The sequence below is a fragment of the Anser cygnoides genome, chromosome 2, assembly GCF_040182565.1.
Source record: "Anser cygnoides isolate HZ-2024a breed goose chromosome 2, Taihu_goose_T2T_genome, whole genome shotgun sequence".
Classification (NCBI taxonomy): domain Eukaryota; kingdom Metazoa; phylum Chordata; class Aves; order Anseriformes; family Anatidae; genus Anser; species Anser cygnoides.
The window spans coordinates 99881257-99909238 of NC_089874.1; the positions used below are offsets into that span (position 1 = coordinate 99881257).

The 27982-nt window shown below is 45.1% G+C and overlaps 1 protein-coding gene across 1 annotated transcript; it reads right to left on the reverse strand.

The window, feature by feature from the left end:
• Window positions 1–671: 671 nt before the first annotated feature.
• On the reverse strand, window positions 672–27303 carry SCGN (secretagogin, EF-hand calcium binding protein). The gene is made up of 11 exons (XM_066992699.1): window positions 27010–27303; window positions 26473–26543; window positions 16491–16583; window positions 16166–16255; window positions 15467–15523; window positions 14560–14637; window positions 4403–4458; window positions 3261–3306; window positions 3087–3146; window positions 2431–2499; window positions 672–805 (listed from the first exon to the last, which is right to left on the reverse strand). The coding sequence occupies exons 1-11, from the start codon at window positions 27080–27082 to the stop codon at window positions 677–679; spliced, it is 822 nt and encodes a 273-aa protein (XP_066848800.1). The 5' UTR covers window positions 27083–27303; the 3' UTR covers window positions 672–676.
• Window positions 27304–27982: the final 679 nt, after the last annotated feature.

Genomic DNA, 27982 nt, shown 5'->3' on the forward strand with positions numbered 1-27982 from the left:
ATGCTCACCAAAGTAGTGACTTCACACGGTAGGCAGCCATCAGAAACACAGAGCAGCAGCAGCCCAAGAGCACTGACATTAGGAGATGCTTGTCCCTACTCTAGCAGACAGGCTGGGCAGTGTTTCACGGGGGCAGGAGTAGGCGAGCAGCCCCTTTTCTGAGCAAATGGTGTGCTTGCGGGCAGAGAAGCTGCTGGAGGGTCCCACAAGCAGTGGCATCTACTGAATATCACCCACTGACACTTGTCACAGACTCACAGCATGGCTGAGGTGACCTCTGGAGGCCGCCTGGTCCCAGCCCTGGTCCAGCAGGGACACCCAGAGCAGGCCGCCCAGGGCCACGTCCAGGCAGATTTTGGAGATCCCCAAGGAGGAGACCCCACAGCCTCTCTGGGCAGTTGCAACCTGCACAGCACAGAAGTGCTCCTCTTGTGTTCCAGTTTGTGCCCATTGCCTCTTGACCTGGCACTGGGAACCACTGAAAAGAGCCTGGCTTCATCCTCCTTGCACCCTCCCTTCAGGTATTTGTATGCACTGATAAAACTGTCCTCCCCAGTCTGCTGCCCCTTCATACAAATGCCCCCCTGCCCCACCACCTGCCTGCTTACACAGCACACTTCTACCAGGAGTAGCAGGCAATCTCACAAGGAAAACACAGCCACAAGCACCGCCACAGCTACGGGGTCATTTTAAGCCCAAGACACAAGGCCAGTTCCGATTTTTGAATTTTCCCATCCCTGTTCACATCGCAGTGGTTGAGCAGAATCTGGCGGAATTTGTCCAGGTCCACCCCGCTGATGCTGGGCTGCAGGCAAAAGAGAACAATGCTGTTAAGAGGGAAAACAGCTCTGGATTTCAGCAGCTCTGAAAAGCAGGAGGCAGTGCAGCAGCAGGGAGATGCCCTGGAGGGCAAGCAACAAAGTGGCCTGACCCCACGTGGAAAACGAGCGAAGTGGTAAATGAGGTCCTGCAAAAATGGGCATGGTTAGATTTATGGCACAGTGAGTCCCACGAGGGTATGTGAGATGGTTTTTGCCCTTAGTCAGGATCAGCAGTATCTAGTCTGCATCAAACAAGTGTCTGCAGAAAGGTCTGGACCTCTGCTTTCATTCAGTTTCCTCTCTCGGATCTGCTGCCCATGGAGGCACATGTTACATATGGCATTTTTGTTGCCAGGTCACCATTTTACAGGCCAGTCAGCAACCTAGACATACTTTTAGTGGATCAAATGAATGCTGAAGGCATACTTTATGGGCCACCTTGCCTCTGCCTGCTCTTAATGCTGTACCACTTCCCTGCTCTCCACTTCCTAACGAGGAGATCAAATGCATGCACAGAGTTAGTGGTGCCCAGGAGTGATGCTGATGAAGAAAGGCCCCTAGGGCAAGTACAACCCTCACTCCTTTGCACACACGTGCACAGAGCACAAGCCCAGTGGTCCATTTGTCCTCACACCCTTCCCTACGTGCCATGGCCATAACATATACAGACTCTCAGCTGCCTGCACACAGGTGCGGTCTTTGGTGTCTGCCAAATGGACTTGGGACTGTAGGCCGATCGATATCAATACAGGTATACTTGCTCATCATTGAGAAGGCAGAATTTAGGAGTAACAACAGTTTTGTTTTTGTTTTTGTTTTTTTATATATATATAAACCTTTGTGCTTGTTACCACCTCCTAAATATGAATTGCCCTGTCCTCTCTGAACAGCTGCTCCAGCAGCCTGAAGGCAGGATAACGAGGGAAATGATTTGCTCTGAGTCAAAGAAGATTTCTATTGCAGAGGCAGCTCTATCAATATCGTCCTCTAAAGCTGATTGTGTGGCCTTACAAAATCACAACCATCAAGGATCCTACGTATGAACTTCCTGAAGCTTCAGCCGAACTTGATGATGCTCTGGGAACCTTCAGTCTACGTCACTGTCAGCAAGAACTGAGGGCTCTCAGCTCTGACCAGCATCACCTTGCTTTGCAGTCAGATATGATATGAAAAGGCAGAGGCACGTATTATTCATTCCAATTTCTCTTTCAGCTAACTCAACACCCTTCAGCTATTTTATCCTCAATACTTATTTCATTAGAGCAAAAACGATGTCAGTGTGGGTAGAGTAGGTGGTGACTAAATTTTCATAAACCGTTTGTGATACCATAATGTCTGCTCAGCTCAGAGCATGAGTTAGAAGGAACTTTTCTTAAATACAACTGCTGAGTCAAGCTGTGTTAATTTGTCAGGCAGAATTTCTGTGATATGGTGAAATGCTCTGCAGTGTTTATGCTGAGATGATGACTTTTGTTTCTGTTTCTGATCAAAGTGAAGTTTGACTCTGTGTTCCCACTACCCACTCCATTTACATAACTTTACCAGAATAAGCACTGCATTATTATAGGACATACACGGTGTTAATAAATAGTAAGAGCCACGAAGATACCTTGACCAGTTCCATCATGTCTTTGACAAACCCATCCACTTCTGGGCCTTCAAGTGCTCCCGTTTTACTCTGAAAGATGGAATAAACATCAAAACCCTCCAGAAAGTCAAAAACACAGAAATGTTTACTAGTCAGTAGGTCCACCTGGTCACTGAGCCCAATAATGTTAAGATCCTTTCCTCTTCTCCAAACCATCTCTTCCCCTCAGATGGCAGCAGCATCTCCCACCATTTAGTGAGGCTTGCTGGTCATCACACCACACCACACCATTGTGTGAACGGCAGAAGAGGCTCTGGATTGCTGTTTTCTAACCAATGGTTGGGCAGTTCTGTCTGCCCAGGGCCAGATTTAGAATTACTCTTGGCTCGGTACTGGAAGGGATTTCATTTTTCTGCAGCCCTTGCATCTCCTGCAGAGAGATATTGTTAATGCAGCGGTACTGGCTGTGGTGATTGAAAAAGTGAAAATGTGAACTTTGCCACGTGGTCTCTGAGCTTCACCCAGCTCTGCTCTCCCCACCTGTACAGGGGCACCTCTGGCCCATGGGATCTGGCACCGCTGCAACCCACAGCACCCACCAGGGAGACGAACTGTTAGTAGCTTGTATCTAATCAGTGTCATGTAAAGACCACAAAGAAATGGCCTCTAGGACTCACAACGTCGTAGTGTGCGAAGATTTTCTCAAAATCTCTTCTCCTTTCCTCTGTGCTGCAAGCCTGCATGCAGGGAGGAGAAACAAATGAAAAAGAAAGAGAAAAGAAAGAGATTCAGGTTTTGGCCCAGGTTATCTTAGCTGAGAGAGATGGGAGGAATGCATCAAAAATACTTACATCCATTTTAAATTGAAGAAGGAAATTTTCCTGAAGCGCCAGAATCCTGAACGGAGAGATTGAAATTACGATCTTGCCACTTTGTCGTCTACACACAAACTGCTCTGAACTATTTCAGTTCATAAAGCATGGGGATTTGAGATTACAGGCCTTTAAAATAGAAAACCTCCTGCAGGGTTACTCAAGGGTGCAGTTCAGTAAGCACGTGCCTCCCTCCCTGTCTGATGGGGAGCCGCAGGTCTTCCTCGGCTCACGGAAAACCATGTTTCTTAGCACCGCCGCCTCTCACAGCGCATTTATTCCTGGTGGCCCACCGCAGTGGAGGCTGCCAGCCTCTGACACGAGAGCTGCCAGACTATTATTCCTCTGTGACCGGGTTGCTGTGCTGCGTTACAGGAAATTGTAATTTACCACCCTCTTTTCGAGGAAGAATTGCTGGCTGGAAAAGGAAGGGATGAAGTAATGCTGGCCTGGGTGCTGAGGCCACACAAATTACTCTGCTTCCCCCACCTCACTCCCCAAGTCCCTCACAGCCCAGATAAAAGCTTTCATCTTTCCAGCTGCTCTGCTTGCCCCGAGGCTCTTAGGGCCAGTAGTTTTGGGGTGTGCCAAAATGCTTCCACAAACTGAAGGGCTCAAGGTGCAAGAAATATGTTTCATTCACAAGCATCTTTGCCTTATATCTCCAAATCCTCTCTTGTTGACGTGGCCAAACTCGTCAGCAGTGGTGCCTTGACTCCTCAATAAAGGAGCAAAACCTCTTTGCCATCCATGCCACACATGGTGATATGAAACAAATGCTTGTCCCCTGCTGACAGGGACTGCCAGCCTTACGGAGAAGCAGTGCTACTGGCTTCTTTACCACCTCCTGGGGAGCCGTGCTGAGGTGTCACGAGCTGTGACAGTGCAAATTGGTGACCGAGGACCACTCCTAGCATTGCTCAGTGTCATCAGCTCTAAGCACTCACAGGCTATCACAGTGGGGACCATGTGTCAGAGACCTGAGATGCCTACATGAGAGTGCCTGATGTAATTTAGGATTCAAATGCACATCCCCAGAGAGATGTTGCTGCTGTAAGTTGTCACCTTGCCTAGATCTGCATTGCATGCTGAAAAAACACATCATTGTAATTGAAGCCTACCTTGCCAGGTCATTCAGGTCCAGCCGTCCATCCTTGTTTTTGTCAAAGATTTTCATCTAAAAATCAAGAAGACAGTGTTGCCATGAAATAGATAGGCCATGAGGAAAAGACACAGAAAAAAAGCTGATAAACATTTTGCTGTGCCCTGAGAAAAAAATGGCTAGGATTGGGAAGAAGATTCATGCTGCCAATATCAAGAGGTTAATTTGGGTGAGTGCAAAAGTTATCCTTCCCTGAATATTATTTTTTTCTAAATGCAATCTTTTTGGTGAGTCACCACCAGATATTATCTGTTTATTTAATGTATTTGGTACTGTGTTTCCCTACAAGGAACAAATAAGAGTCAGTTATGGGGGTAGAGTGTAATGGGTCGCAAACATGAAAAACTTATGGCTCAAAGCTAAAAAGAAAAAATGTATTCAATATTGTAATGGGGGAAGAATCAATATTTTACTAAGATGGATTGCCATTCTTTGTCAGATCCTCGGTAACAGAACACGTAGTAGTCTTACTTCATGAACCTCATTTCTTATTTGGTGGGTACAAGCAGCCAAATCACTGAAAACCTTTGGTGTGGTAACACACTGCTGGGGCAGGCACATGCCAGTCCTCAGCTCCACAGGCTCACAGGGACCATCCTCTGATGTTTCTTGGGGTGCCACTGAGTAAATACAATGCCTTTTTTTTTCAGCACTGCCTCCTCCCTGCCCTTTGCTCTGGTGCCTGTGCTGAGGTTGGTGAGTCTGTGGTAGCCCTCTGTTGTGCTGGGAGTAAATAAGATACTGCAGCAAGTTTTAATTAATTCTTCTGTGATTTACACTACTGAGGTTTGGATGGGAATTTTGATGAGGACTTGGTATGGGCCCACTTTCGATATTGATCGAAAGTGTAAAACTCATATGGACAACTGAAGATCCATACTGAGATCTCTGGAAAAATCATGTCCTGAGATCAATGCAGATATTCAGTGGCACAAGGAAAGCCACTTACCCCCTTTTCTTTTTGCCTGGAGCTGGAGAGACAGTTAAAGCTGCTGAACCATCCTGAGGATTTCTCTCAAACAGGGTCAGTCCACAACGTCCCTCTCCATCTTAGCTGACCACTTCCACCTTGCCTTCTGCCCCTTCGTTTGTCCCACTGCAATGCGAGGACATTTCCCTGGTGTCTGCTTGGGCCGCAACAAGGCAAAGCTGGAGGCAGAGCTGGGAGTGGGAGCTGCTCATGCTGGTTCCACTAAGGGATGAAATGGCCTTGCAATGACGGCACCCCACTGCCATCAGAGAGAAAAAGCTGAACTTTCGGTTCTTTGCAGATAAAGTAGTATTTCTGCAGGCAATAGAAAATGGTTAATGTTCCCTGTAGAGGTAAATCACCACAGATAAGATTTTAGAAACCTCTTTCCAAATGGCCACATTAGTGGCTAAGCTGTTTTTGTATGTTCTATGAGGAGAGAGGGAGATAAACCATAATAGCTCCTTCTGCAGAGGAGCCCTCGCAGGCTGCCTTGCAACATCCAGCTTGCACAATTACTCTGAAAAATACTCCATAAAGGAAGTTTATGGAGATGAACTCCTATTTAGCCAGCTAAGGAAAGTGCCAAAATGTGGGTAGTAGGGATGCCATAGCCCCTGGGCTGTATAGTGACTCAACAGCTTTTGAAAACGTTTCTCTAAATCTCTCCATGTAGGCCACTGAGGAGCATTAGTGACCCCCACAGTATCCACAGGTCTGTAAGAAACCACCATAAGATGGATAGCCTTGCATGGTGGGAGAAGGCAGTGTTTTGTGGATGCTCTGCCCCACTGGGATGAGCTCAGCCTGCCCAGGACAGAGCAGGCCACATTGAAGGTGCTGGCCTAGTCCTCACGTAGAGACACAAGGCCCTTATCAGAACACACTGGAAATTACTGCCTTTAGAACTCCTTGAACTCCACCCAGATCCTCCTGCATATGTTTTTTGAGTTCCCGAAGAAGTTTTTTTCTGTTATTCTCTGTGGCAATTTCAGAAGTACTCTCTTGAGACTACAAGGCAGTGTTTCAGCCTAGGCTTTGGATTCAAACAGAGTTCCAGATGTGCCATTCCCACTGTGACGCCTCAAGAAAGTAAACACACAGAGCTTCTGGGAGAAGCTCAGCTCCATGACGATGTGGTCCTGACCTCTGTACAATCACAATAATAAACATATATAAACGCTAACCATGATGGAAACTTCTGGGACCAGGACAGAATTGGTCTCCAGTTCAAGAATCAGACTTAGGCCTGTTTTTCATTTTACATAGACCTGTCTGAGACAATCCATGAGTTTCTTTTCCCATGAAACATCTTAAGTCTCATCTCATTTATCATAAAAAATAAGCACCCTAATGTAGCCATTTTTCTTGGGACTTTCAAGTGTCCCACCTGCCCTGCACTTGCTTTACGTTGTGGGTACAAAGTGTTTTCATGGTTTCAGAAGTCTCAAATAGCTGTGAGAAGCTGAAGAGCTTTTTGTGCCCCTAATGAAACAGGCTAGATTAGAGGTGATGGTTTAGTTGTGAAAGCCTTTCTGCTTCATTATCAATTTTCTGAGCCAGTGGTTTTCAACTTTATCCATTTCTGAACCCTTTGCAATTTTCCAGAAGCATTGCAGACTCCATTAAAACAAATTTAACTACAGAGATAATACATCCCTTAGTGGAATGCTTACTGAAAAGCAACGTCCCCAATCAATTTGCTTCGTTTGCACTCAATCTTTGAGCTTAACATTAAACTACCAGTGGTTTACCATGTCTACTTATATCTAACCAGCTCCCCTCTCTGACCTCTTTCATTCATCTCTGTTTTTGCAATAACAAGAGAGAACCTTTGCATTTTCAAATTCTTTTTTTTTCTTTTTTTCTTCAACAAACCTCCTAAATGAAATTTTAAAACCTATGCAATGTTTTTGCTGCCCATACCAGTCAACAGAGAGCAAAAAAAGTCTTGCTGGAAGAGCTAGGTCGGTCTAATTCTTGCATTGTGAATTCCACATGAAAGATTGGAAACACGTAGGGAAGATGGAATAGCATTCACTGAATTAGTTCAGGTACCACAGCTAACAAGATAGACCTAATCCTATTATTTGGACAACTGTAGCTCATGCATACACGCTATATGGCAACCTCGTGATGGAAAAGCCTAGGGAAATGTTCATTAATTAAACTTTCAAATTTCAAGCTTGCAAGTGTTTGATCTGATCTGCTAATTGTGTACCTAAGTACACAAAGAATGACAGAGGGTACCCACCCCATATGATGATGCATACCTCATGGGAGAAGGAGATATTTTAAATTGTTATGAGATTGTTTCTAATTGAAACTTTTGCCTTTGCACACCATCTTGATATGTTAAACTTGATGGATTTTCAGTTTACATTCTTGAAAGGTGTATTTATGCTGCCAGGCTGATATGCAACATCTCAATGTGGTTAAGGATAAGGTCTGGCATGTTTAAATAACACTCAATTTCATTAAAAGCTTTGTTGCATTCAGCAGTATGCTTTATGAAATGATGCATTTGTTTTACTGTCAAGCTACCCAATGTTTGCACAAATTAATTCTCTGACGTTTTAATGGCAGTGCACCAGGGAAGTCTTAGCTCTGTTTGTCTGAATTTAGTCTGTGTACTCTGAGGCAGACAGAGCGTAAGTGAGATACGGTTTCACAGAACGAAAGTTGCTACATCTTGCAATTCAAGTGCTAAATTAAAACTGCCATTGGCTTTGAATTCAGCAAAAAATATTTCTGCCTCCTCAATCAGGTGTTGTAAAGAAGGCCACTGAAACACCAAGATATGACAAGCTCACACATGCTTTGAAGAGCCATATAAGATTATAAACCCGAATTATTTTCTGTGACAGAGATAAGGAGAGAAGTAAACAACCAAAATAAATAGGTTTGTGATCAGTGGAATTACTAAAGCTGACTTTTAAACACTTTTCTGTCCCTTCTCTGATGTGTACTGAAGTGTATTATCCCTGGGGGGAGACACAGAGAGAGTTGTCTCTTCCCTGACCATCTACCTTCTAAAAATGTACATCTCGACCACCTATATTGCATCAGCTATAACTAAAATAGCCAAGGAGTAAAAAAAGTTATTGTATGTGAATAAACAAAGACCAAAGACACACGTCCAAGCAGTAAGACTGCCTATGTCTTGTTTCTGTAGGGAAGGATGGTGGCCCAGAGGCTTTTGCAGAGCCCTGGAGGGCCCTGTGGGACCCCTGGGACAGAAGTTCAGTTCTCTGCCCCACCAGATTGCCTATATAATCTAGGTAAGTCATTTAGTGCAGGATTTCAAAGAGTCTTTCAGTTCTTGAAAGACCAAACTGTTACCTGCTGGGATTTTCAAAAGCCTGCAGGCACCTATGTTTCACGGGTTTTGATCTTTGGAAGTGAAGTTTGAGCTGAAATGTGATTTTCTGCTTCTGTTGGCTTACGTCACAGAAAGCACGGTGCAAAATTGGAGACGACAGAACCACTGGGATTAAGTCTAGAAATGACATAGGAGCCAGATTTCCCTCCATGGTGTTCACGAGGTATGTGGGAACCCTTCAAGAGCTATGTGGGAACCCTCTCTATCACACACAACAAGGCAGACTTTTTGCAGCGAGAGGAGTTGCACTGACCCAGAGCCACGAGGAAGCTCTCAGGGAGGGCTCCCAGTGTGGTGGCTGGCATTAGGAGGCTCGATGGCTGCAATGCCAATGCAGAACTGGAGATGCAGTCTTTTGGAGTCACAGCATTCATACAGAGCAACCTGGGATGAAGGCCAGCATGGACCACTGCTACGAGAAGGGAAGTACAAAGACCTCTCCTTTAAACCACCAGTCTTAGGCCATACTCCATCATCGTATTTCTAGGGCTTTGGGAAGTTGGATTAGAATGTGTTAAGAAACATAACAGGCTCTGCTTAGGCTTTCATCATCATAACAAAGATGTCTTTCCATTGCACTATTCCTTTGGTGGTCGTAAAGGACTTCATTTATACGGATAAGATAGCTTGTCCAATAAGGTGCTAAGGAGGTAAACCACCTGGATTTTCCCTGTGTAAATACACAGGTATTGGCAAAGAACATGGACAGACAGACAGGCTTTCACAGATGAGGAAGTAACCACTTTGAACCTCCAGCACCGTCCTTGCAGAGGGGACAGCCAGCAACCACAAAAGCACCAACAGTCCATCCAACACAAAACCAAGGTAATGCACAATTCACATGGACACAGAGTGTCTTCAGGGAGAAGTGAGACTGTTTCCATTCGCACTGAGAAGACCAAGAGCCCTCACCTAGTCAGCTGTGGGTTCACATGGGCGGGCAGTGACTGCTCAGGATACACAGCTCCGTCCCCAGAAATTCTGCAGACAAGCGTGGTTAAACTATGGCAGCATTATCGCTGGGAGGATTGCTGTATTGACTTCTCTGGAGATAAGATTTCATCCTCAGCCATATCCATATACTAATTTTCTTCAGATGTTGTAGTTCATGACCAATGCTTATTGAATTACTAGTCACTGTGCTTACATTTTTGCCTTCCTAGAAATTTAGTTTGTGGTGAGCAAAATGTGTATTCTGCTTTGGTTATTTTTATCCTTTATGTTTTGCTAAAATATAATAATGCTCAAATTACAGGACATTCTAATGCTCGGCCTGATTATATCAACACAAAGCAATTCAAAAACTGAGTATCAGTGTTCTATGTGTGACTATTTCAGCAGTGTATGTAACATAATTTGCTGAACTTTGCCTCAGTATTGAGCTTTCCCCTGCACGTGGCTTGTAGACACTGGGATTACCAATTAGAGTAGCATGCTGCTATCTGGGAAGCTATGAACTCCTAACGTTTCTATGAACAAGGTAATAATATATGCCAAAAATGCAAGAGCTGAGTGTGAATTTTGTTCTTACAGAAGACAAGGGATGAATACATAATTTCATCAAAAGCTATGTCTTAAATCTGGTTCATATTCAGGCATTTACAACATTCTGCTGAAGTACACAGCTATGTGTATGTATGGAAGCTGTCACTTGTGACAAAATGCTGGGAAATGCAAGCATAAGTTGGGTAGGCATGGACTGAAACTTCACCAGGAGCATGGGAAAGGTTGTTAATACTACTGTCATCCTCCACACTCTCCTTCTCATGATGAAGCAGTAATGGGGAAAGTTTTCATTTCTCCATTTTGTGTTGCTTAAAGAAGGCATAATATTCTTACCATGCTATTAAAAGCCTCCACTTTCAATTAATTCCCTCCCTCTTCCCCGCTCTCCCCCCCTGCCCCCCGACATCTTCTAATTGCCCAGAGAGGCTCAGAGCAATACAAAGCTTTGCTTCTGCCTCTGAGCACCTTGCTCCCTTCCCACAACTCAGTCTAGAAGTCATCTGTGGTTTGTCTCTTCTGGAAGAAGACAAACCCACAGACTTTTTTTCAGAGATTCAGAACAGCACATCGCTGTTTATATTCTCATGCAAATACCTGTGTGTAAGTAAATATTAATACACCCTTAATGACTATCAATACAAGCATATATTATATATATACATATATCTTTAAGCAAAAAACTAACAGAAACCCTGCAAAAGGGCTTCCTCAGCACAGAATTGCTACTTTCATTCCACCACCAAGAGCCTTGAGAACTCAGATGTTCTTTCACAACATTTCTCAGTGACTTTGGTGCTCCTTAAGATTTGATTTAACAAATTTTGTGGTGCTTGTGCAATGCCAATTCCCTATCTCTTTTCTTCCCAAGGGTTCATTATTTGTTCATCTAATCCCTGATCTAAATCAGTGTTCTCTGAAGAAAGTATGTCAAGGTCACAAGGAAATAGAATAGTCTGCTAACAAATGGCTTCTAAGCAACCTGATAAAGTGATGCTACTTTCTGCAGACAGCCAGTATACACATGTTAAAAATGGGAAAGTGCTTCAAGTAACAGTGAAGCAGAGCAGAAGTGCTACCTCAGATACTCTGGTTTCACCTATGTCTGACTTGAAGTGGCTAAAGATAAGGAATGAGAAATGTGTTCATACATATACATAAGTAAATATATACAAAATATAACGTTAGAATGATATAAAAATATTAATATGTATGTGTATGTGTGTATACATACATACATACATGTATCAGTCTATGTAAATGCATCTGAATCTGAGAAGTCTGAAGAGCCTACACCAAAAATTTGGAAATAAGACTTGTAGCTGGGTCCAAAATCCAGTAAGCCAGGAGAGAGCCTTCACCGATGACAGTGAGCATTAATGTCACTCCCATCTTCTCTTCCCTATTCCTTCACATTTGCTCAGGACCAACATTTGCGGTGCTACGTTAAACCGAGGGCAGAGAGAGAGGGGTACTTCTTTTTTGAGGCACTAGTGACATTTCTGGCTCCTCAAAGCAGCAAACAAAAGCAATACTTTCAAAATGAATACTTTCTACCTCTTCCCAGCCGTTTCTTTTTTTTTTTTTTCCTTTGTTTGTTCATGCCCTGTAGGATCATTTACAGCAGCATAAGCAAATTGCAAGTAGTTGCCATTCCCTGGTTAGTGTGATACCTGTTTATACCTCTCACAAGTTAAGGCCGCAAACACCTAGCACAGAATTGTAAGGGACTTTTTTTTAAATTCTTTTTTTTTTTTTTCTTTTCATGCCTGGGCTATCTTCTTTAGAATGATCATTTCTATCTTTTCCCCTTCATCCCTATTGCCAGAAAGCTCGAGGGCCTACTCAGTGTGTCAGCAGCTGCTTAAGATATATGCAGCCAGCTGTGGAGTGCACGGAGAAGAGGACAAAGATCTGTAAATGCCTGTGGAGACAGATGGGATTACAGCTCCTTGGGATGCTGCTTCTTTCAGCCAAAAGTTATTACAGTGGCACCTGAAAGCCTTGAACAGGATGGATGGGCCACCATCAGACGCTCTGTAGCTGTGGTGGCAAAACTTGGTCCTCATCCAGAAGACCTTGTGCTCTAAACAAGGGTGGAAACAAAGCAGTGGGGAAAGAAATACAAGTATTTCCATTCTGAAGTAAAGGAATTGTTGATGGTGTTGATGGTTGCTAGAGATGCAACAGAATGCCTGTAAAAGCCTCAGTAATGAAATGTGAGGCTCCGGCTTTCCAGCCAAGTATGTCAGGGCCTCTATCACCCCGACAGTGGTGATGGAAGAAGTTTCCCGGCGGGACTTCCCTGCTCTGTGCAGAAAGCAGGAATAGAAAGCAGAGTGCTCTCATCACCTGGGTCTTGGCATCATACCTTTGTTCTTGGCACCTCAAGTCATTTTTTCTCCCCTTTTTAATACAATTTTCTCTCTTTTTAATACACTGATAATATAAGACTGAATCTTTTTTCCCTCCCTATAATTTTGCACTGCTGCTTCAGACAAGTTCCCATGCAATCACCTTTTGCAGTGCATCTGCTACTGTAGAGATACTGTCCACGTGGATGCTCTTACCTTGCCATGATACACAGAATGCATACCCTCCATTTTACTGCAGGATATTGCAACACCTGTGATGTTAGTCTGTGATTTCACATCCTACCTTAGCTCCTGGGATCAGGTGTGTTTGTAAACACCCTCAATCTTTATAACAAAGAATCATAAGGGGAAAAAGTCATCTGCCACATCCTAATTTTCTAATAACATCCGTGATCCTTTTGGCATTATGGCTTTGCAAACTTTTGTCCTCACGAGCCAGACTTGCATTTCAAGTCACAGATTTTCCCAGATATATGAAGCATTCCCTTTCCCAGATCAAATCTTATTCTGCAGCGTAGAGACTAAACTGTCTCTTCAAAGACACAAAGCCAATCTATAAAAAATATGGGAATAGAAACCAGACCCCCTGGCTGTCAGCCCTGGACTGCATCACCACACCACATTTCTTCCCAACTGCATTGCTATCTAGCTGCATTGGGGTGGCAGAAATCACAGATATTTCTCGGGAAATTATTGGAAAGGGAAAAAAGTTGGAGGAAATGAGCCGCCCAATGTCTGTGAGCTTCAGATCGCCTATCCACCAGCAGCCCTCGGTCAGAGATGAGCCGCTGGGGAAGGGAACCTTAATGGAGCAGCCTAAAAGCTGTTTGCTACCTACAAACACTGCTGGAAAGATTTTCGTTCTGGCTGTAGCTTCTGGATTTTTATTGTTTTCAAGCTCTTCCAGCTGGAAAATAATTTCTGCAGTCTGCTTTCCTCTCCCTTCACTGTTCTATAAATACGAAAAGACGTACACACTTTTGTACACCATTAGGTACAGTTTTTCACTTTGCTTTCAAGGGTCACATTTTTAGTCACTGACGCTTCATGCATTCATAACGTGGTATTGCAAAATATGTGCGGAGCTCCTCATTTGCTTGCATACCAAGCTCTTCTGTAGGTACAAACACAGATTTTGTGCCAAGAAGCAAGATAGTCCCGTGTGAAAATCATTTAGAAAACTGCAACAGTAGAAGTCTTCTGGTGGAACTCAAATGATACCCTTGATAATGACATCAGAAATGGGCTTTTTCTTTCTTCCTTGTTTTCAGATGGTTAGATAAAGTAAGTTGCTCTGAAATCGAGGTGACTGATGCTAAATTTACACCAAATATTATGTTGCTGATGATTGCAGTATAAAAACTACATTGTGAGAAGGCGGGGGAAGAGCCAAAGCCTTTAAGCCTTCAAGCTCCCAGCCTTTCAGGGAAGCAGCAGGGAGCCAGCAAGACTTTCTAGGTTTTGCAGAGGAGAAGAGATGGATACCTGCATCTCTTGAGGGCAAAAAGTTTTGCTAGGAGGAAGTGAGAGAAGGAGCTGGGGACCTGTCTGAGACTGAACCTCCCCCGAAGAAGGATGCATGCACCTCACCCATTTTTTTGAACAGGTTTAGGGCTTAGTTTGCTGTGGCACAATGTCAAACTGTTTTCTCATAATAAACCATTCAACTCAAAGTAAAAATAATTGAAATGCAGCTCACGGCTGATGTCCAGTACAGTGAAAAGAAGCAGCAGCAGCATGTGCTGCTTAACTTCCCACAGGGATCTCCTGGAGAAGAAGCAGCCTTTGAGAGGGTATCTGTGGCACCATATACTGAGACATTTACCCTCAGGGAGATTTTTAGGCAGTACTACAATCCAAACGATATTATTGCTCTCTTTTCTTACCATCGTGTCAGTATATTCTTCCAGCTTTACTTCAGCAACCACCTTGTTATGCTGCAAAAAGAGATCTCGCAGGAAATCCTGTAGTCAGGAAAGAGTCAAATGTTACTCTTCAGAGTAAACTCAAGAAGTAACAGTAAGAAACTAGATCCAAATTCAGCAGGGGCACATGAATCTAATTCCGCATTCCTGATTAGTACCAGTGCCTTCAATTTCATGTAAAACTCACATTTTAAGTTGAAGCATGTTTTTTACAAATAAATTAGAAAATAACCAAATTTCCACTGAGCAGGCATAGCAGAATCAGTTGTAATGAAAAAAAATCACCTGCAAAGTACGTAAAAGATAACATAAATCCTGCAGTATTTGCTAACTGATGTCAGATGAAAACAGTCTCCATTCAGCAAAACACTTCAGTATCTGCCTGTGTGGGGCTGCACATGGAGGCTGCAGCCCAGGGACTGCTCAAAGTGTGTGCACGGTGGTTTCTGAACAGGCATCTGCCTCAAAAGCCATAGCTTTAAAACAAAATCAGCATAGAGAAAATCCACAGATCCAGAAAGAAGTTATGAAGAAACCCCATTAATAAAAGACAGCTCTGTTCAGCAAGGCTGGGAGAGGTGCACGAGCAAAGCCAAGGTGAGGCAGCTCCTCAGGGGGGCACGGGGCAGAGCGAGGGGGCAGTGGGACAACAGGGGTGACAGCAGAGCCTCCTCCAGCCCAGCACGGTGCCTGCAGCTGTGCCAGAAGGCTGGAGGGTGCCCTGCCTTTAAACTGGCTGTGAACAAGCTAGAAGTGCCATTTGTCATCTGCACAAAAAGGCAGCCAATTGGTAAAGGCGACGGAAGGGCTCCCGTTGACATCTGTGAGCTGTAGATCAAGCCCAAGGAGACTGGTTAGAATAACTTACTTTGAGCTCGCCAGCTGAAATAAATCCACTGCTATCAGCATCGTAGCTGCGCCAGATCTGGATGGGGATAGATGGATACAACTGCATAAATATTGCAATTAATCACCCACGCTGGAGATAGTAAAGATCTGAATTGGGACTCCCCTAACGAGCAAGCTGTTGTGTTACCCAATATTTAACTAATTGTGGACAAAATAAAATAAACTTTCCACACAATAGCGTTTACTCTCATTTGGATGCTGTACATGTGACACGCTGCAATCACGTATTTAATGCAGACATGGTTTCTATAAATGGAAGAAAAGACTGAGAAACTGGCCTGCATTTCTTACCTAATTTGTACACGCAGCTTCTCAGTGTGGTTATTGCCTTGACTATAGGTTGGTACACAGCTGGCCATGGATCTGCAGGAGCCCCCAGTTTGAATGTAAAATAAAAGCAACTGCAAGCAGTCTTTGAAATGTCAAAACTTTCAACTGAAGGAACTTGTGGAGAAAAAAAAAAAAAGAGTTTGTATTTCACAATTTTTCTTGCACCCATTCTGCCAAAGATGAGTTTCTCAGTGTCCCTGAATAGGGCAGGGATGCGTTTGTGTGCCTTCACAGCCTGGCCTAACTCTTCAGGGTAAGGTTGTTGGAGTGCGTATATTGAAGAAGCTATTGGTGTGCAAGGGGAAAGGGCAAAGGCAGAGATACAGACCCGCATGAACTCCACGCTGTTGTCCAAGGGAGTTTCTCGGCGGAAAAGCAGCAGGAAGTTTTCATCATCTGGCAAGATCATATTTGCAAGCTGAAAAAACAGGGACAGTAAAGATAAGGAAAGCTTGGATGGCTGCAGATGCAGTGTGAGAAATAGAAGCTGCCATGGAGATAAACCCCAGAGCAAGAGATCTGGCTACGTAGTCCCTCCGTGACTCACCCCCTCGCCACCCAGCTCTGTCTCCCACATCTCCCAACTCTGCTCCAGGCCCTCATCCTCCCTCCTTCTGCAAAAGAAACCCTGGGCTGGGGGTAGGGAGGAATACCTCTTGGATTTGCAAGCGGCCATCGGTGCTGACATCGTAGGCGGACATGAACTGCTCCTTCATCCTCTGAACTTTTTCTTCCGTGATGGTGTCCTGCCATGGGGAAAACAACACGAGCGTGGAAGTTGCTGAGGGCACTTCCAGTGCACTTCGAGCCTCCTGGAGGAGGTCTCACCCGCAGATAACCACCAGGAACACTGCATCCTTACAGCTGGGGGCTAACGCTTCTAAAAGTCCACAAACACACCGCCTCAGTCGAATATCTGGAAATAAGTTCTACTCATAACTTTGTGGTAACTAAGTTATCAGCTGGGAGACCAGTGCTTGGAGACCCTAAAACATTTCAGTGATGCTGCTTCTTTAGCCAGCTGTTCCCACTGTATCCCCGGGGTTTGGTTTTGCTTGGGTTTGTATGACAGCAGTTCTGATGCTGCTCATTCTCATCTTGCTTCATTCAGGAAGACACCCTTATCCTTGAAGAACACCCCTGCGGTTCACTAGATCATCAGCCTTGAAAATTGTCTGTGGGGCAAGATGGCTGCTTGTTATTGCCAGTCAGCTGGTCCCAGACCTGGCACTAAGCCCTGTCAGCATTTCTGGGTTAACAACATAGGATTTCAAGCAATTTGCATTCCCTTTGCATCTGCTTGATCCCATAATCAACTCATACGTAGTGAGGAGTTTTCAGGATTTGTCAGGTTATATGTTTTGACAGGCATTGCTCTGACAGGTGAAACACAACGTGTAGGTTAACCAGGCATGACTTCTTCTTAAAACAGTAACCTTTAGGGTATCTGGTCTGACTTGGCTACACAAAGCCTGACCTCTCCACCATGGGGAAAGCCTTCTGGTGAGACAAGCTTCGTGGCTGGGCTGGGAAGCCCAGCCGGCAAATCCCTCAGCAGCGGTCACCGCGTCACGTTGCCCTCTGCACCCGCACGGGCCAGCTCCTGGCTCCGATCCCAGCCTCTCTGGGAGGAGGAGAACCCCAACAGGCTCTCTGCATGCTTTTCTATCATTTTTACAAGAGCATAAATTAAACCCTTGCCACCTCTGTAGAAAAGCCCTCGAAAGGTTTTATCTTCTCAACATCTGGGTGGAGTTACGGATATAGCAGTGTCTTTCTGGGTCTCCTAACCCAGCTTCTCTTTTTCGTCTACTTTTGGAGCCCCTCTGAGCAGAGTAACAGCGCTGCCCGTGCAGCTCATCTTCTCGCTTGAGATGGGTGTTTGAAACCACCACGAAGGGAACTGATCGTTCCTGATGCTCTGAAACCTTCCTGGCCTTGCCCATACTCAGCAGCAGCCAGCTGACAATGCCATTCCCAGCTGCTCTCGAGCAATTCTGCCGCAGGGGATTTGTACAGTGACTGGGCTGGAGAGAAACACCAGGATGTCACAGATGAAGTCATTAGAAAGGCGGTGAGATATCATATCTTCCGATTAAGCTCATTAAGCTAAGGCTTATTTCGACCCCCGCGTTGTCACCAGCTTTTCCCACATGTTTAGGTGTGACTGGTATTTTCCAAAAGCCTTAATTTGCTGCTAGTAATAACACAAAAAAAGACATCTAGAGTTAAATGGGTAGTCAGATGTTATGACTGATCGTTTATGGTATCATTTAATTTGCCTTCACCTTGCTTCAGAGCAGACTCAGAGCTCAGGAGCACCTGCCTGCACACAGTCATTAGGGGCTCACACAAAAACCTTTCACAGCATGGTGTAATATCAATCGCTAATCGCATGGTCCACGCAGAGGATCCTATGTTGAAATCAGGGAGAAAATGTTAATCGGCTTCAATTTATAAGTGTCAAGTCAAAGTAACCGGGAGGGGGGCCCTGCTTAGAGCAAGCGAACCTCTTTTATCTCGTCACTATCTGCAGCAATGGAGGATGAGCCAGATGAAGGAAAATCTGGGGATCTGGGAGGGGGAATGGGAGGACAGGGGCACCCAGGTGGCTCTTTGTAGGGCAGGTGGAGCGCGTCCCTTGGGGCGCAGCGCCGCAGGGGAGATGCCCTGGAGGGCCATCCCCTCGGCATTATAGCTCGCGATCCTCGTGCTATTTAAATTGCCTCCTGACTGCACCTTGACGCTTCCAGACACTTCCCAGGCATTAGGCAAGCCTATCAGTTGCTGACTTCAATAGGCTTGCAAAGTACTCTGAAATTATCCTCCTCCAGGCCCAGTAGGATAAGTTATTTCTGAAACTATAATCAGAGCTGATATTTTACAAAATGTGCTGCAGAGTTCAGACTAGTCATTTGTTAAATGCTCAACTTCGTGTCAGCTTTTAACCACTACTTCATTGAACTTTGTGTGGCAGGAATGTTATCTGCATGAAAATAAGACTGCCTCCTTTTCTTTTTTTTTTTTCTTTTTTCTTTCTTTCTTTCCTTTTTTTTTTTTTTTTTAAGTGATTCAAGCTATGGAATACATTGAGTAAATACTCCAAACCTGGAATGTACAGAAACACAGCTCCAATAGGTTTTAGTCCGAGAGGTCACACTATAGTGTATTTTTCATACTGGCCAAGCTATCTCTGTTCATAAATACGCTGCTTATGAAACACAACAGGTAGTGGCATCTGCTAAAAAGCAATTTTTGCTTTCAAAGAATAAAAGGGAAGTAAAAGATGCTGTACAAATGGGCTTCCCCAAGATGCACACTCAAGGCAAAATAATTTCTATATTACAGATTTTTACACTATGCATGATGTATCTTCTCAGAATATGACCATAAGGTTTCAAAGGTGATGTTCACAAACCAAGGTAGGGAGCGAGCAGAGCAGTAGGTTGTTCCAATTCTCTCTCAGTCACAAAAATGGTGGAAAAAAGCCTGCATGTAGTTTGCATGACTTGTTCCACTTCTCCAAGCAAGGACAGGAACTGCAGACTCCTGTTGTATTTTCTCACTCTGAAATCTGACTTTGGAGGTCTGTAGGTTGCTGTGGAGCAGGCTGCAGGGAAGAGCCAGGACCATGGATGGAGATGCCAAACCCCTTCTTGAAAATATTTGGACAAAAGTATTTTCTATGTTATGTTCCAGTTGCCTTTAGTCTCCTACGAATATTTCATTGCCTCACAGATCAGGGCAAGTCTTATAATACAGGGAGAAAGGGCAGAGGCTGAAGAACAAGAAGGAGAGCCCTCCAGACAGGCACAGGCAAGGATGGATGCCATTTACACATGTGCTGCTCGCAGTGCTATGGCCACCAGATTCCCCAGAAAGTTTGCTTTTTCCTTCCTTCCCTCCTTCCTTCCTTCCCTCCTTCCTTCCTTCCCTCCCTCCCTCCCTCCCTCCTTCTCTCCTTCCCTCCCCTGTAATTATTAATTTGCTGTTCAACTAAAGGTTGAAGCAAGCAGGAAAGCCTAAGCCAAACACGTGCCTGTTGCAAATGCCTCAGGCTTGCACTCTATTTATTCAATCCTCTATGGAATATAAGGGGAGTAAGGAAAAAAATCCAGTCTCGAGGACACCATTCTCTGAGGAGTGTTTGCACTGTAGTTGAGCACATCCTTTCTTTTTTTTTTTTTTTTCTTAAAAGCTAATGCTGTCTTGACCACGTTGCCTGTCTCAAGCATCATCTCCATTTTAATCCTCTCTCCCTGCTTTCAAAGGTTTGTAAAGCTTTCAGAAGTGTTCAATGCTTGGGCTAAAATTTTGCAAACTTGTTAGCAACTCGATAAACTTCTGCTTTTGTGAAAGTTTGTGAAAGCAAATGCTGTTGCATCCATGGGCAGGCCTTTCACAGAACGCAAGCTGTCGTTCTGTATTTTCCCTGCTGCATGCACCTCCGTGAGTTTCTGGAAGAGAATTTTATCAAGAGGTAATAATCCTAATTGACAAAGGAGCACAATTTTGACCTGGACTGCTGCCCACTTAAAGCAGAAACAGCTATGGAGATTCTCACATTTAGCATCCATCCACACTGTAATGAAGAGTGGAAAACACATCTGAACTGGGACTGGCCTCCGGCTTTGCTCAGGGCTGGGCTGAGGAAGAGTGTGGTTGCTGGGAGAGCAAGTACTCGGCTGGGAAGGGAGGAAGGGCCCCTCAGTGCGCTGAGTGCCCTGCAGCAGAAGGTAACCTCCAGCAAAGTCCTCCCCGATGCTCACTTAAGGAGGAAAAAAAAGCAATTCTCTGATAATCCCAAGAAATACGATCTTCATCGGGCTGTAATGAGGATAAAAACTAGCCTGGAACAGAGGGATGCTCTAACCCCTTTGTAGGTTGCTTCATATGAAGGAGTATAAAGCTCCAGCTTTATATAAACTAACATATATATGTATTCCTTATACATACGAATATCTATTCTATATGAATATAAAGTCCCTCACAGGTTGGATGCTGCGTGGTTTCTAAGCTCTGTTGCATGCTCATGCTTCCTGGTCAAGGAATAAATCCTTACTATGCCCTATGAGAAGGAGGACACGTCACTTTTTTTCCTCATAAAAGTACAATTTAAAATATTATTGCGACTTTGTTCATACATATCTCAGGGCTGAGCAGTAAATTTCTTTCTACGGATGCTCTTCCATGTAGTTTTGCAGACGGGAACTTCTATAATTGAAGTTGCTATAACAAATGAATTTTCTGCTTTCTCTTTTCCAAGTCCGGTCTTCATCTTTTGTGGAAACCCTTTCGAAATACTTAGCATCACAAAGGTAATTTAATTCTTAATACAGTTTGTAATAATGGAAAGGGCATGTTCACATTTTTTTAATCCACGCAGCATTTAATTTCTTTGTCATGGTTGATTATGATTCTTCAGAAACCTGGCTGTAATCTGTCTCCTTCGTTAACCTATTCCTTTCATATTGTTGTACCCTTGCCCCATGCTTTCTGATTAAGTAAGTTTTTACTCCTTAAGGGATCCATGTGCTTGTCAGCAGCTTTTCATGATGAAAATACAGCTACGAGTCATTTGTTTTGGGGGAGCAAAAAGCGAATGCATGGAGCGCTAAGGAGACTTGACTATCTGATGAAAGGGGCAGCCTCATTTAATCCCTGCTGATCAAGACAACCTTGTCATAAGTGTTCTTTTTTCCTTCTTGACATGATTTTTGGAAGCCAGTCCCTATACTGATAACAGTATAAAAAGCAAGAAGAAGTTAAATGTAAGTGACTATTATAGCCTGTTTCTTGAAAAAAAAAAATGAAGCTTATCTTAAGCACATGTTTCTCCTAACAACGTTTCAGCCAAATTTGATAGAAGTGCAAAGGGTCTCAGTGATATCAAGTTCCTACAAGATCTATGAAAATAAATTACATCTGCCAAGAATGATAGTTGGAAAACAACCTTGACAATAATCACCATGCCAAAAACCACATAGTAATGGTGGCAGGCCAGAGAAGACCAGATGAGACATCAGAAACATACACTTCGACTTTAGAAGGGGAACTTTTTTTGGCCAAACATTTGTTCTCTAAATCCTGTAGTGTTAAACAAGTATATATTCATGAATGATTTCACTTCGTCCATGCAGTTGTATGCTGGACCGCTTTGTCTTCGCTGGCATGTGATTTCACCCAAAGCTACCGGGCCAATCTTGCTTACTGACCTGCATTGCTATTGCTGGAGGACTTGGCCCTGTACTTTGGTTAGGATTTACTACAATCCTGCATGCTACAATAGATGAGCACTTACCCTGTCATCCCTTGCGGGCTTTTGTTGCTTATTTTGCTTTAGCTCTCATCAGCACATATGTGGGAAATCTTTTTTTCACATAGAAGACACCAGCATCGAACAAAGGCTATTGCAGCCTTCCCTGTGCCATCACGTTTCTGTGGTTAGGCTTTGGACAGGTTCTTTGTTCTGCCCTTTCCAGTAGGCTGAATGTTTTTTGACATGCCTTTGGGCAATGAAAACACATCAGTTTTGCCTGTTATTCCCATGGGCGTGTTGAGCTTGCAATTATAGATACTTCCAGGTGTTTGCAGTGCTCTGCCTTAACTTGCAGGAACTGGAATAGGAATTGGTCGGGATAATCAAGGCTGACAAAAGCCACACCTAAATAAATCAACGTATTTGGGCAATTACCAGAATTGACTCAGGGTTTAGATTTCTGAGTTAGCCTGGAGGAGGCTGCAAGATGAATGCTTTTTGCTAGGGGTCTTCTTGCTCTTACTTGACCTGCTGGTCACCAGAGACCTGCTCTGTGACCCTGCCTTTATTGGGGTGGCCCAACATAGGGGCAGTCTGCTTTGGGCGACTCTGAGGCTGGCTGATATTTTGGACGTTAAATTTGGTTTGAGCAACTAGCTGTTCCTGACCATGTCATCTGACCACCAAGTTAAACACACGATTTAGACAAACAATACGCTGTGCGAGGCGAGGCTGACATGCACGAGAGGCTGGGGGCTGTTCATCTTTGGAAGTGAAAATCAAAGACAAATCCTTTACAGCTGTTCAGGCTGAGCTCCTGAAGATTAGCTTCAGTCCCTCCCAGTCATAACTATCTAGGTGGTTTGGGGGAGCGGGGATTATATCAAGGCTAATACCTGTCTTACCTGAACAAATTTGCACTTCAAAGATTTCCACGCATGGCCTCTTACACACTTCCAGTTGGGTGATGGCAACTACACTTTCATCTGGAAGTCTGCTGTTCCTAAATCTCTGCCTAATTTTACAATAATTTAAACAAAGAGCTTTGTGTGAAAGAACCCTGAAAGTGCAATGATAATGTACAACTCTTTTTGTATCTGCACAGATATAATGGATTTTATAGAAATTTTCAGTAAAAGGCTAATCTGAAATTTACAGCATTCATCTAGAAACCTCTCCTTATCTAATTATTACCAGAATATACATAGAGCTTCATTAAAACTATAGAAAAGAAGCAAGGAAGATCCTAAATAATTTCTATAACGAAAGATGCATAGTGATATAAGAGAGAAATATAGGGGCACTACTTCCTTTTCCAATAAAACTACTTCTTCAGTGCTGCAAGAAAACTAAATTTTCACTGCAGGATAATGGATTTTACAAATGGAAATCTGTCCATAATGTAGAAGAACGAGGTTTACGAGCAAGCAGGAGAAGAGAGCACAGGCAATGGCACCCATACAGCGAAGCTGGAGGCTGAAGTGGTTCGAGAGAAGTCATAGGAGTGATAACAGATAGCAGCTCACAAAACCTGGGCTGGTGTTGGACTGAATTGTCCCTCATACCCTGCAAACAAAACAACCCACTTCTTCACAGAAGCCCTGCCAGCTGATGGAGAAGTTACACCGACTGGAGTACATCAGTGCCATAAATCCACTGTGTTGCACTGACAACTTCTATACGTGTAATGCACATCTGGAAATCAAAGGCATTTTCTTAGAACTGCCCCTTGCTGGAGGGGGAGAGACATCAAGCAGCATCTGGGATTCGTGTCTGTTTATTATAAGGTTACAAGGCATTGGCAAAACTCAGGTCTACCTTTGCCTCAAAGTTTTCCCTTTCTCCCCAGCTTCCTGATGGTTCAATAAAAGACACTGCATTAGCCTCCCTCGCTGGATGGCATTTCAAGTTTCCTTCCTTGCTCAGCCCCGTCACCGAGAAATCTGACTCCCAGATTGCTGAGGGCTCGCTTTGCATTGTTTTCCCAGCTGCTCTGATCCCCTGGCATTTAGTGTCAGCTGGGGATGCTGCGGAGTAGCTGGGAAGAAAAACAGAGCTGAAGGACTACAGTGGTCATTAACAGAAATAACAGCTTAGAGAGTGCAGGCTGAAAAAATATAATTATGAGACCATTTGCTATTCAAGGAGAGACAACTTCCAGAGCTGATAACATTATTTATCACTTGTAGAGCACTTCAGACGCAGTCACTAATTAATCCTTGCGACACATCTGGAAGTTACGCCAGTACATATTACTGTCTCTCTCTTTTACAGTGAAAGAGAACATAGATGTCAAGAGGCCACAGAAGAAATAAGTGTCAAAATGAGCACTAAAGCAGAGGGATGCTCAGCCCCAGCTCACTGCTCGTATCACCGATGCCATTATCTTTCTGTAGGGAAGTGAAAAGCATTGCAGGGGGGACTCTTTACCCCTCCCGCAATAACCACAAGTCTGCACAAAATAAAGCATGTGAAAAAGAGCAAAATTGGTGAAAAATCATTACAAAAACTCGTCATACAGAGCAGGTAGAGAAGTGTGCTCTGTGCAATGCTGCAGGTGATCTCATACACGGGGCAGCTATCCCCTGCAGGCAGAGCACGAGGCAGGCTGCTCTGGTGCTGCCTGTCCCCAGATAAAACTGTGAGGACAGCAAACAGGCTGTCAGCAATGGGAAGAAGACAACAGGTTGTCTTACTGCCCAGAGTAACGCTGCCCGAGTGGAAATGCTGACGAACGTGTGATAGAAGACCAAGGGAGAACACCAAAAACACTTGAGAGCCTGTCTGAGCGCCCTGGCAGCTAGCAAGCACTTTATTCCAGATTTAACCTATTCGTTTCTTCCATTTAAGAGGGAGGGGGAGAGATGGTTATTTCTTCACCTCCTTTTGCACTAAGCTTTTTCTTTTAATGGCCAAACCTAGAGAGCAAAAGCAAGCGAGGTGCAAGCTAGGTGAGCCCAGTATAGCACAGTTCACGCTGACAGCAGCAAGGCTGCCAAAACTGCTGTAACGCACCGGGTTTGCGCCCAGCTGGTGTGAGGTTGCTGCCAAAACCCCACATGGGATGGGATTTGGAGAAGGGCAGCTATGGGATCGAGCAGGGCTGGGAGATTCCTCTGGACCTCTAATCATCTAATGCCTGCAGTTTGGCATCCCTGTCCAAATCCATCATGAGGTTTCCAGTTTCTCTTCAGAACTGCTTTTCTGGGCCCCTAGTGATTCTTAGTGCTTACCTTTGAGTCTTTTCTGATTTGCTTTAAACTCTATGTGCTTACCTGTTCGTCTAACCACCTGAGCTCTGGAGAAACACTTCTGCAGAAACTGCCAATATTGCAATCCACACTTACTTGCAAGTTAAACAAAAACTTGATGAAAAAGTGATTTACAGCATCTTCTCTTATTGTAGCCCTGAAGACCCAAGAATCCTACTCAGCTTGTAAGTGCGATTTTGATTTTACACTTGATATTCATGACTTTATGCCTTTCATTAGCTACCTTTTCCCTTTTCATTAATTACTTGTTGCTTAAATGTCTGTTTTTTGGCATACCCTTCCCTTCCATTTGGAAGACACTTACTCCTTTTCTCTTACTGGCTGACCATAGGCTGTATAGTGAAAATGGTAGGAACATTATCAATATATGTCCTTTATATACTTCTGATCATACAACCAAAGAGGCAGGATTTGTGCTTAACTGGCAGAAGCAGTCAAAGGCAAAGTATGGTTGGAGCCAGGAAAACTAGCCCCTGTAAACTGTTGTGCAACCTCTGGTAGTAGCACAGAGTGAAAGGGGGGAAGGCTGCCACAAGTAGAAAAGTAAACCAGGGGAGAAAAGCAGAAACACTTGAGAGCCGGGGCTTGACCTTACGAGCAAAGTAATTGACTCCTATCTGGCCTCTGGCCGTTTTCAGCCATGCAGACGTCCTTCTTCTTCCTAAGCACTATTTAAAATTAATGACAGAATATTTGTTAAGACGTGACCTTGGAAACAAACCCCTCGCATTAACAAATCTCATCAGCGCTTGCTGGAATAAAACATCACCTTTGTGCTGCCCCTGGCCCTGCCAGGCTGCGTGTCACTGCTTTTTCACGTGTTTCGGCGGCAGTAAATGACTTTCTCTCCACGCTTCCTATCAGCATCTTTAGCTGGTGCCAGCTGCAGCCTCACGGCGAGAGCAGATGTAGGACCAAAAACAAACGCTCCAACATTTTGCACTTGTTGCTTTACCTGCCTAAATGCCACCTCGTTGCTAAGCGAAGGGCTCTTTACCTCAGGGATTGCTAGGGAAGCCAGCAACCCGAGGACAATAAATACAAATAACCTCTAACATAACAGCCTTGTGAAGTGGTGCACGACGAGCATGGCACGGTACTTACTTCTGGTCCCAGTTTCTCCAGGAGATGATGAAAGAAGTCGTCGAGCTCCTTCCCTTCTATGTAGCCGTTGTCTAAAGGCAAGTGAAACATGTCAGCGGTGCGGCGTTACGGGGACCGCTTGCTGTGCCAAGGCTGCGGGGTGGGGGTCCCCTTTCCTGCCTGCTCAGGGGATTTCACCCCCCATTTGACTGTTTCGGTCCTATGGGGTGGTGGGCACAGCACCGCGGGGATCCCGTAGGAGTTTGCCTTACAGAAAACTTTTCGGGGCAAACGCAAACGGGGAACCCGAGAGCCAACAGAGCTGGAGGGGCGGCGAGGCGATGAAAGAGGCGAAAACTTTGGGGGCGAAACGGGGGAAGTTTGGACACGACGTGGGGGAAGAGGGAAGCCAAACCCCCCACGGGACACCACGGGTGCTGCTTGGCGGCACCGCTCCCCGACCACTCATGCTCCCACCCGGGGGGGCGCCCACCCCCTCACAGGCACCCCCCCCCCCCCGGCCCGTCGCGGGGTCCCCCCCCTCCCCAAAAAACTTGCCGTCGGCGTCGAAGCGGCGCCAGGCGCCCAGGAAGGCAGCGGCGTCCAGGCGTCCGGCCGGGCCGCTCTCCATGGTGCCGCCCGCGCAAGGCCCCGCGCGGGCTCTGCCCGCCGCCCGCCGCCCGCCCCGGCTTGGAGGACGGCGGCCCCGCCCCGGGGGCGGCCCCACGGGGGGGCAGGGGAAAGGCAGAGCCCCCCCACCACGCTCGTGGTGTGGCCCCGTGTCTAAACGGCGGCGTGGGGAGTGGAGGGAGCGAGCCCGGGTGGGTTTGAAAGAGCCGGGCTACGCCTGACGCCGCCTTCAAACGCGTGAAAAGTCTGCGAACGGAGGCAGGGACGGTGGGGGTTAACGTGGAGAACTTCCGAGGAGAGCTGACGTTCAGGGGAAAAATAAATAAATAAATAATGAAGTTTGCTAAAAATGTGTAACCCTCTTCCGTGGTTTGTGAAAATGGAGAAGCAGCAGGCAGGGATCTTGCGCATCCTCATCCCTGCCGACAGCCAGGAGGGTTCCCCACGCGGGAAGGAAGAGCCCCACGATGAGGAAGGCTGGAAATGTGCATCCTCTTCCTCCCATGATACAAATCAAAGGAAGAAACCTCGGCGTTAGGGCTCGGTGCTGGTACAGACTGGCTGGCATTTACACTCCTTGGGACTACACGCGATCCGTGTAATAGCCGACACCTGCATGTCGGCCTGCAGCAACTTCGGCTGCCTGGGGCTGGACTCTGGCGTCACAGTACTTTAGCCTGCTCCCCACATCATCTCTGGCAATGCCATTATCTCCTCCCAGTCGTCTTACAGAGAGTTTTTTCCAGGCTTATTTTGGTTCGTGTCCTGGTTTCAGTTAGGACAGAGTTAATTTAGCTCATAGTAGCTGGTAGGGTGCTATGTTTTGGATTAGGATGAGAAGAGCGCTGATAACATGCTGATGTTTTAATTGTTGCAGAGCAGTGCTTACACCAGGCCAAGG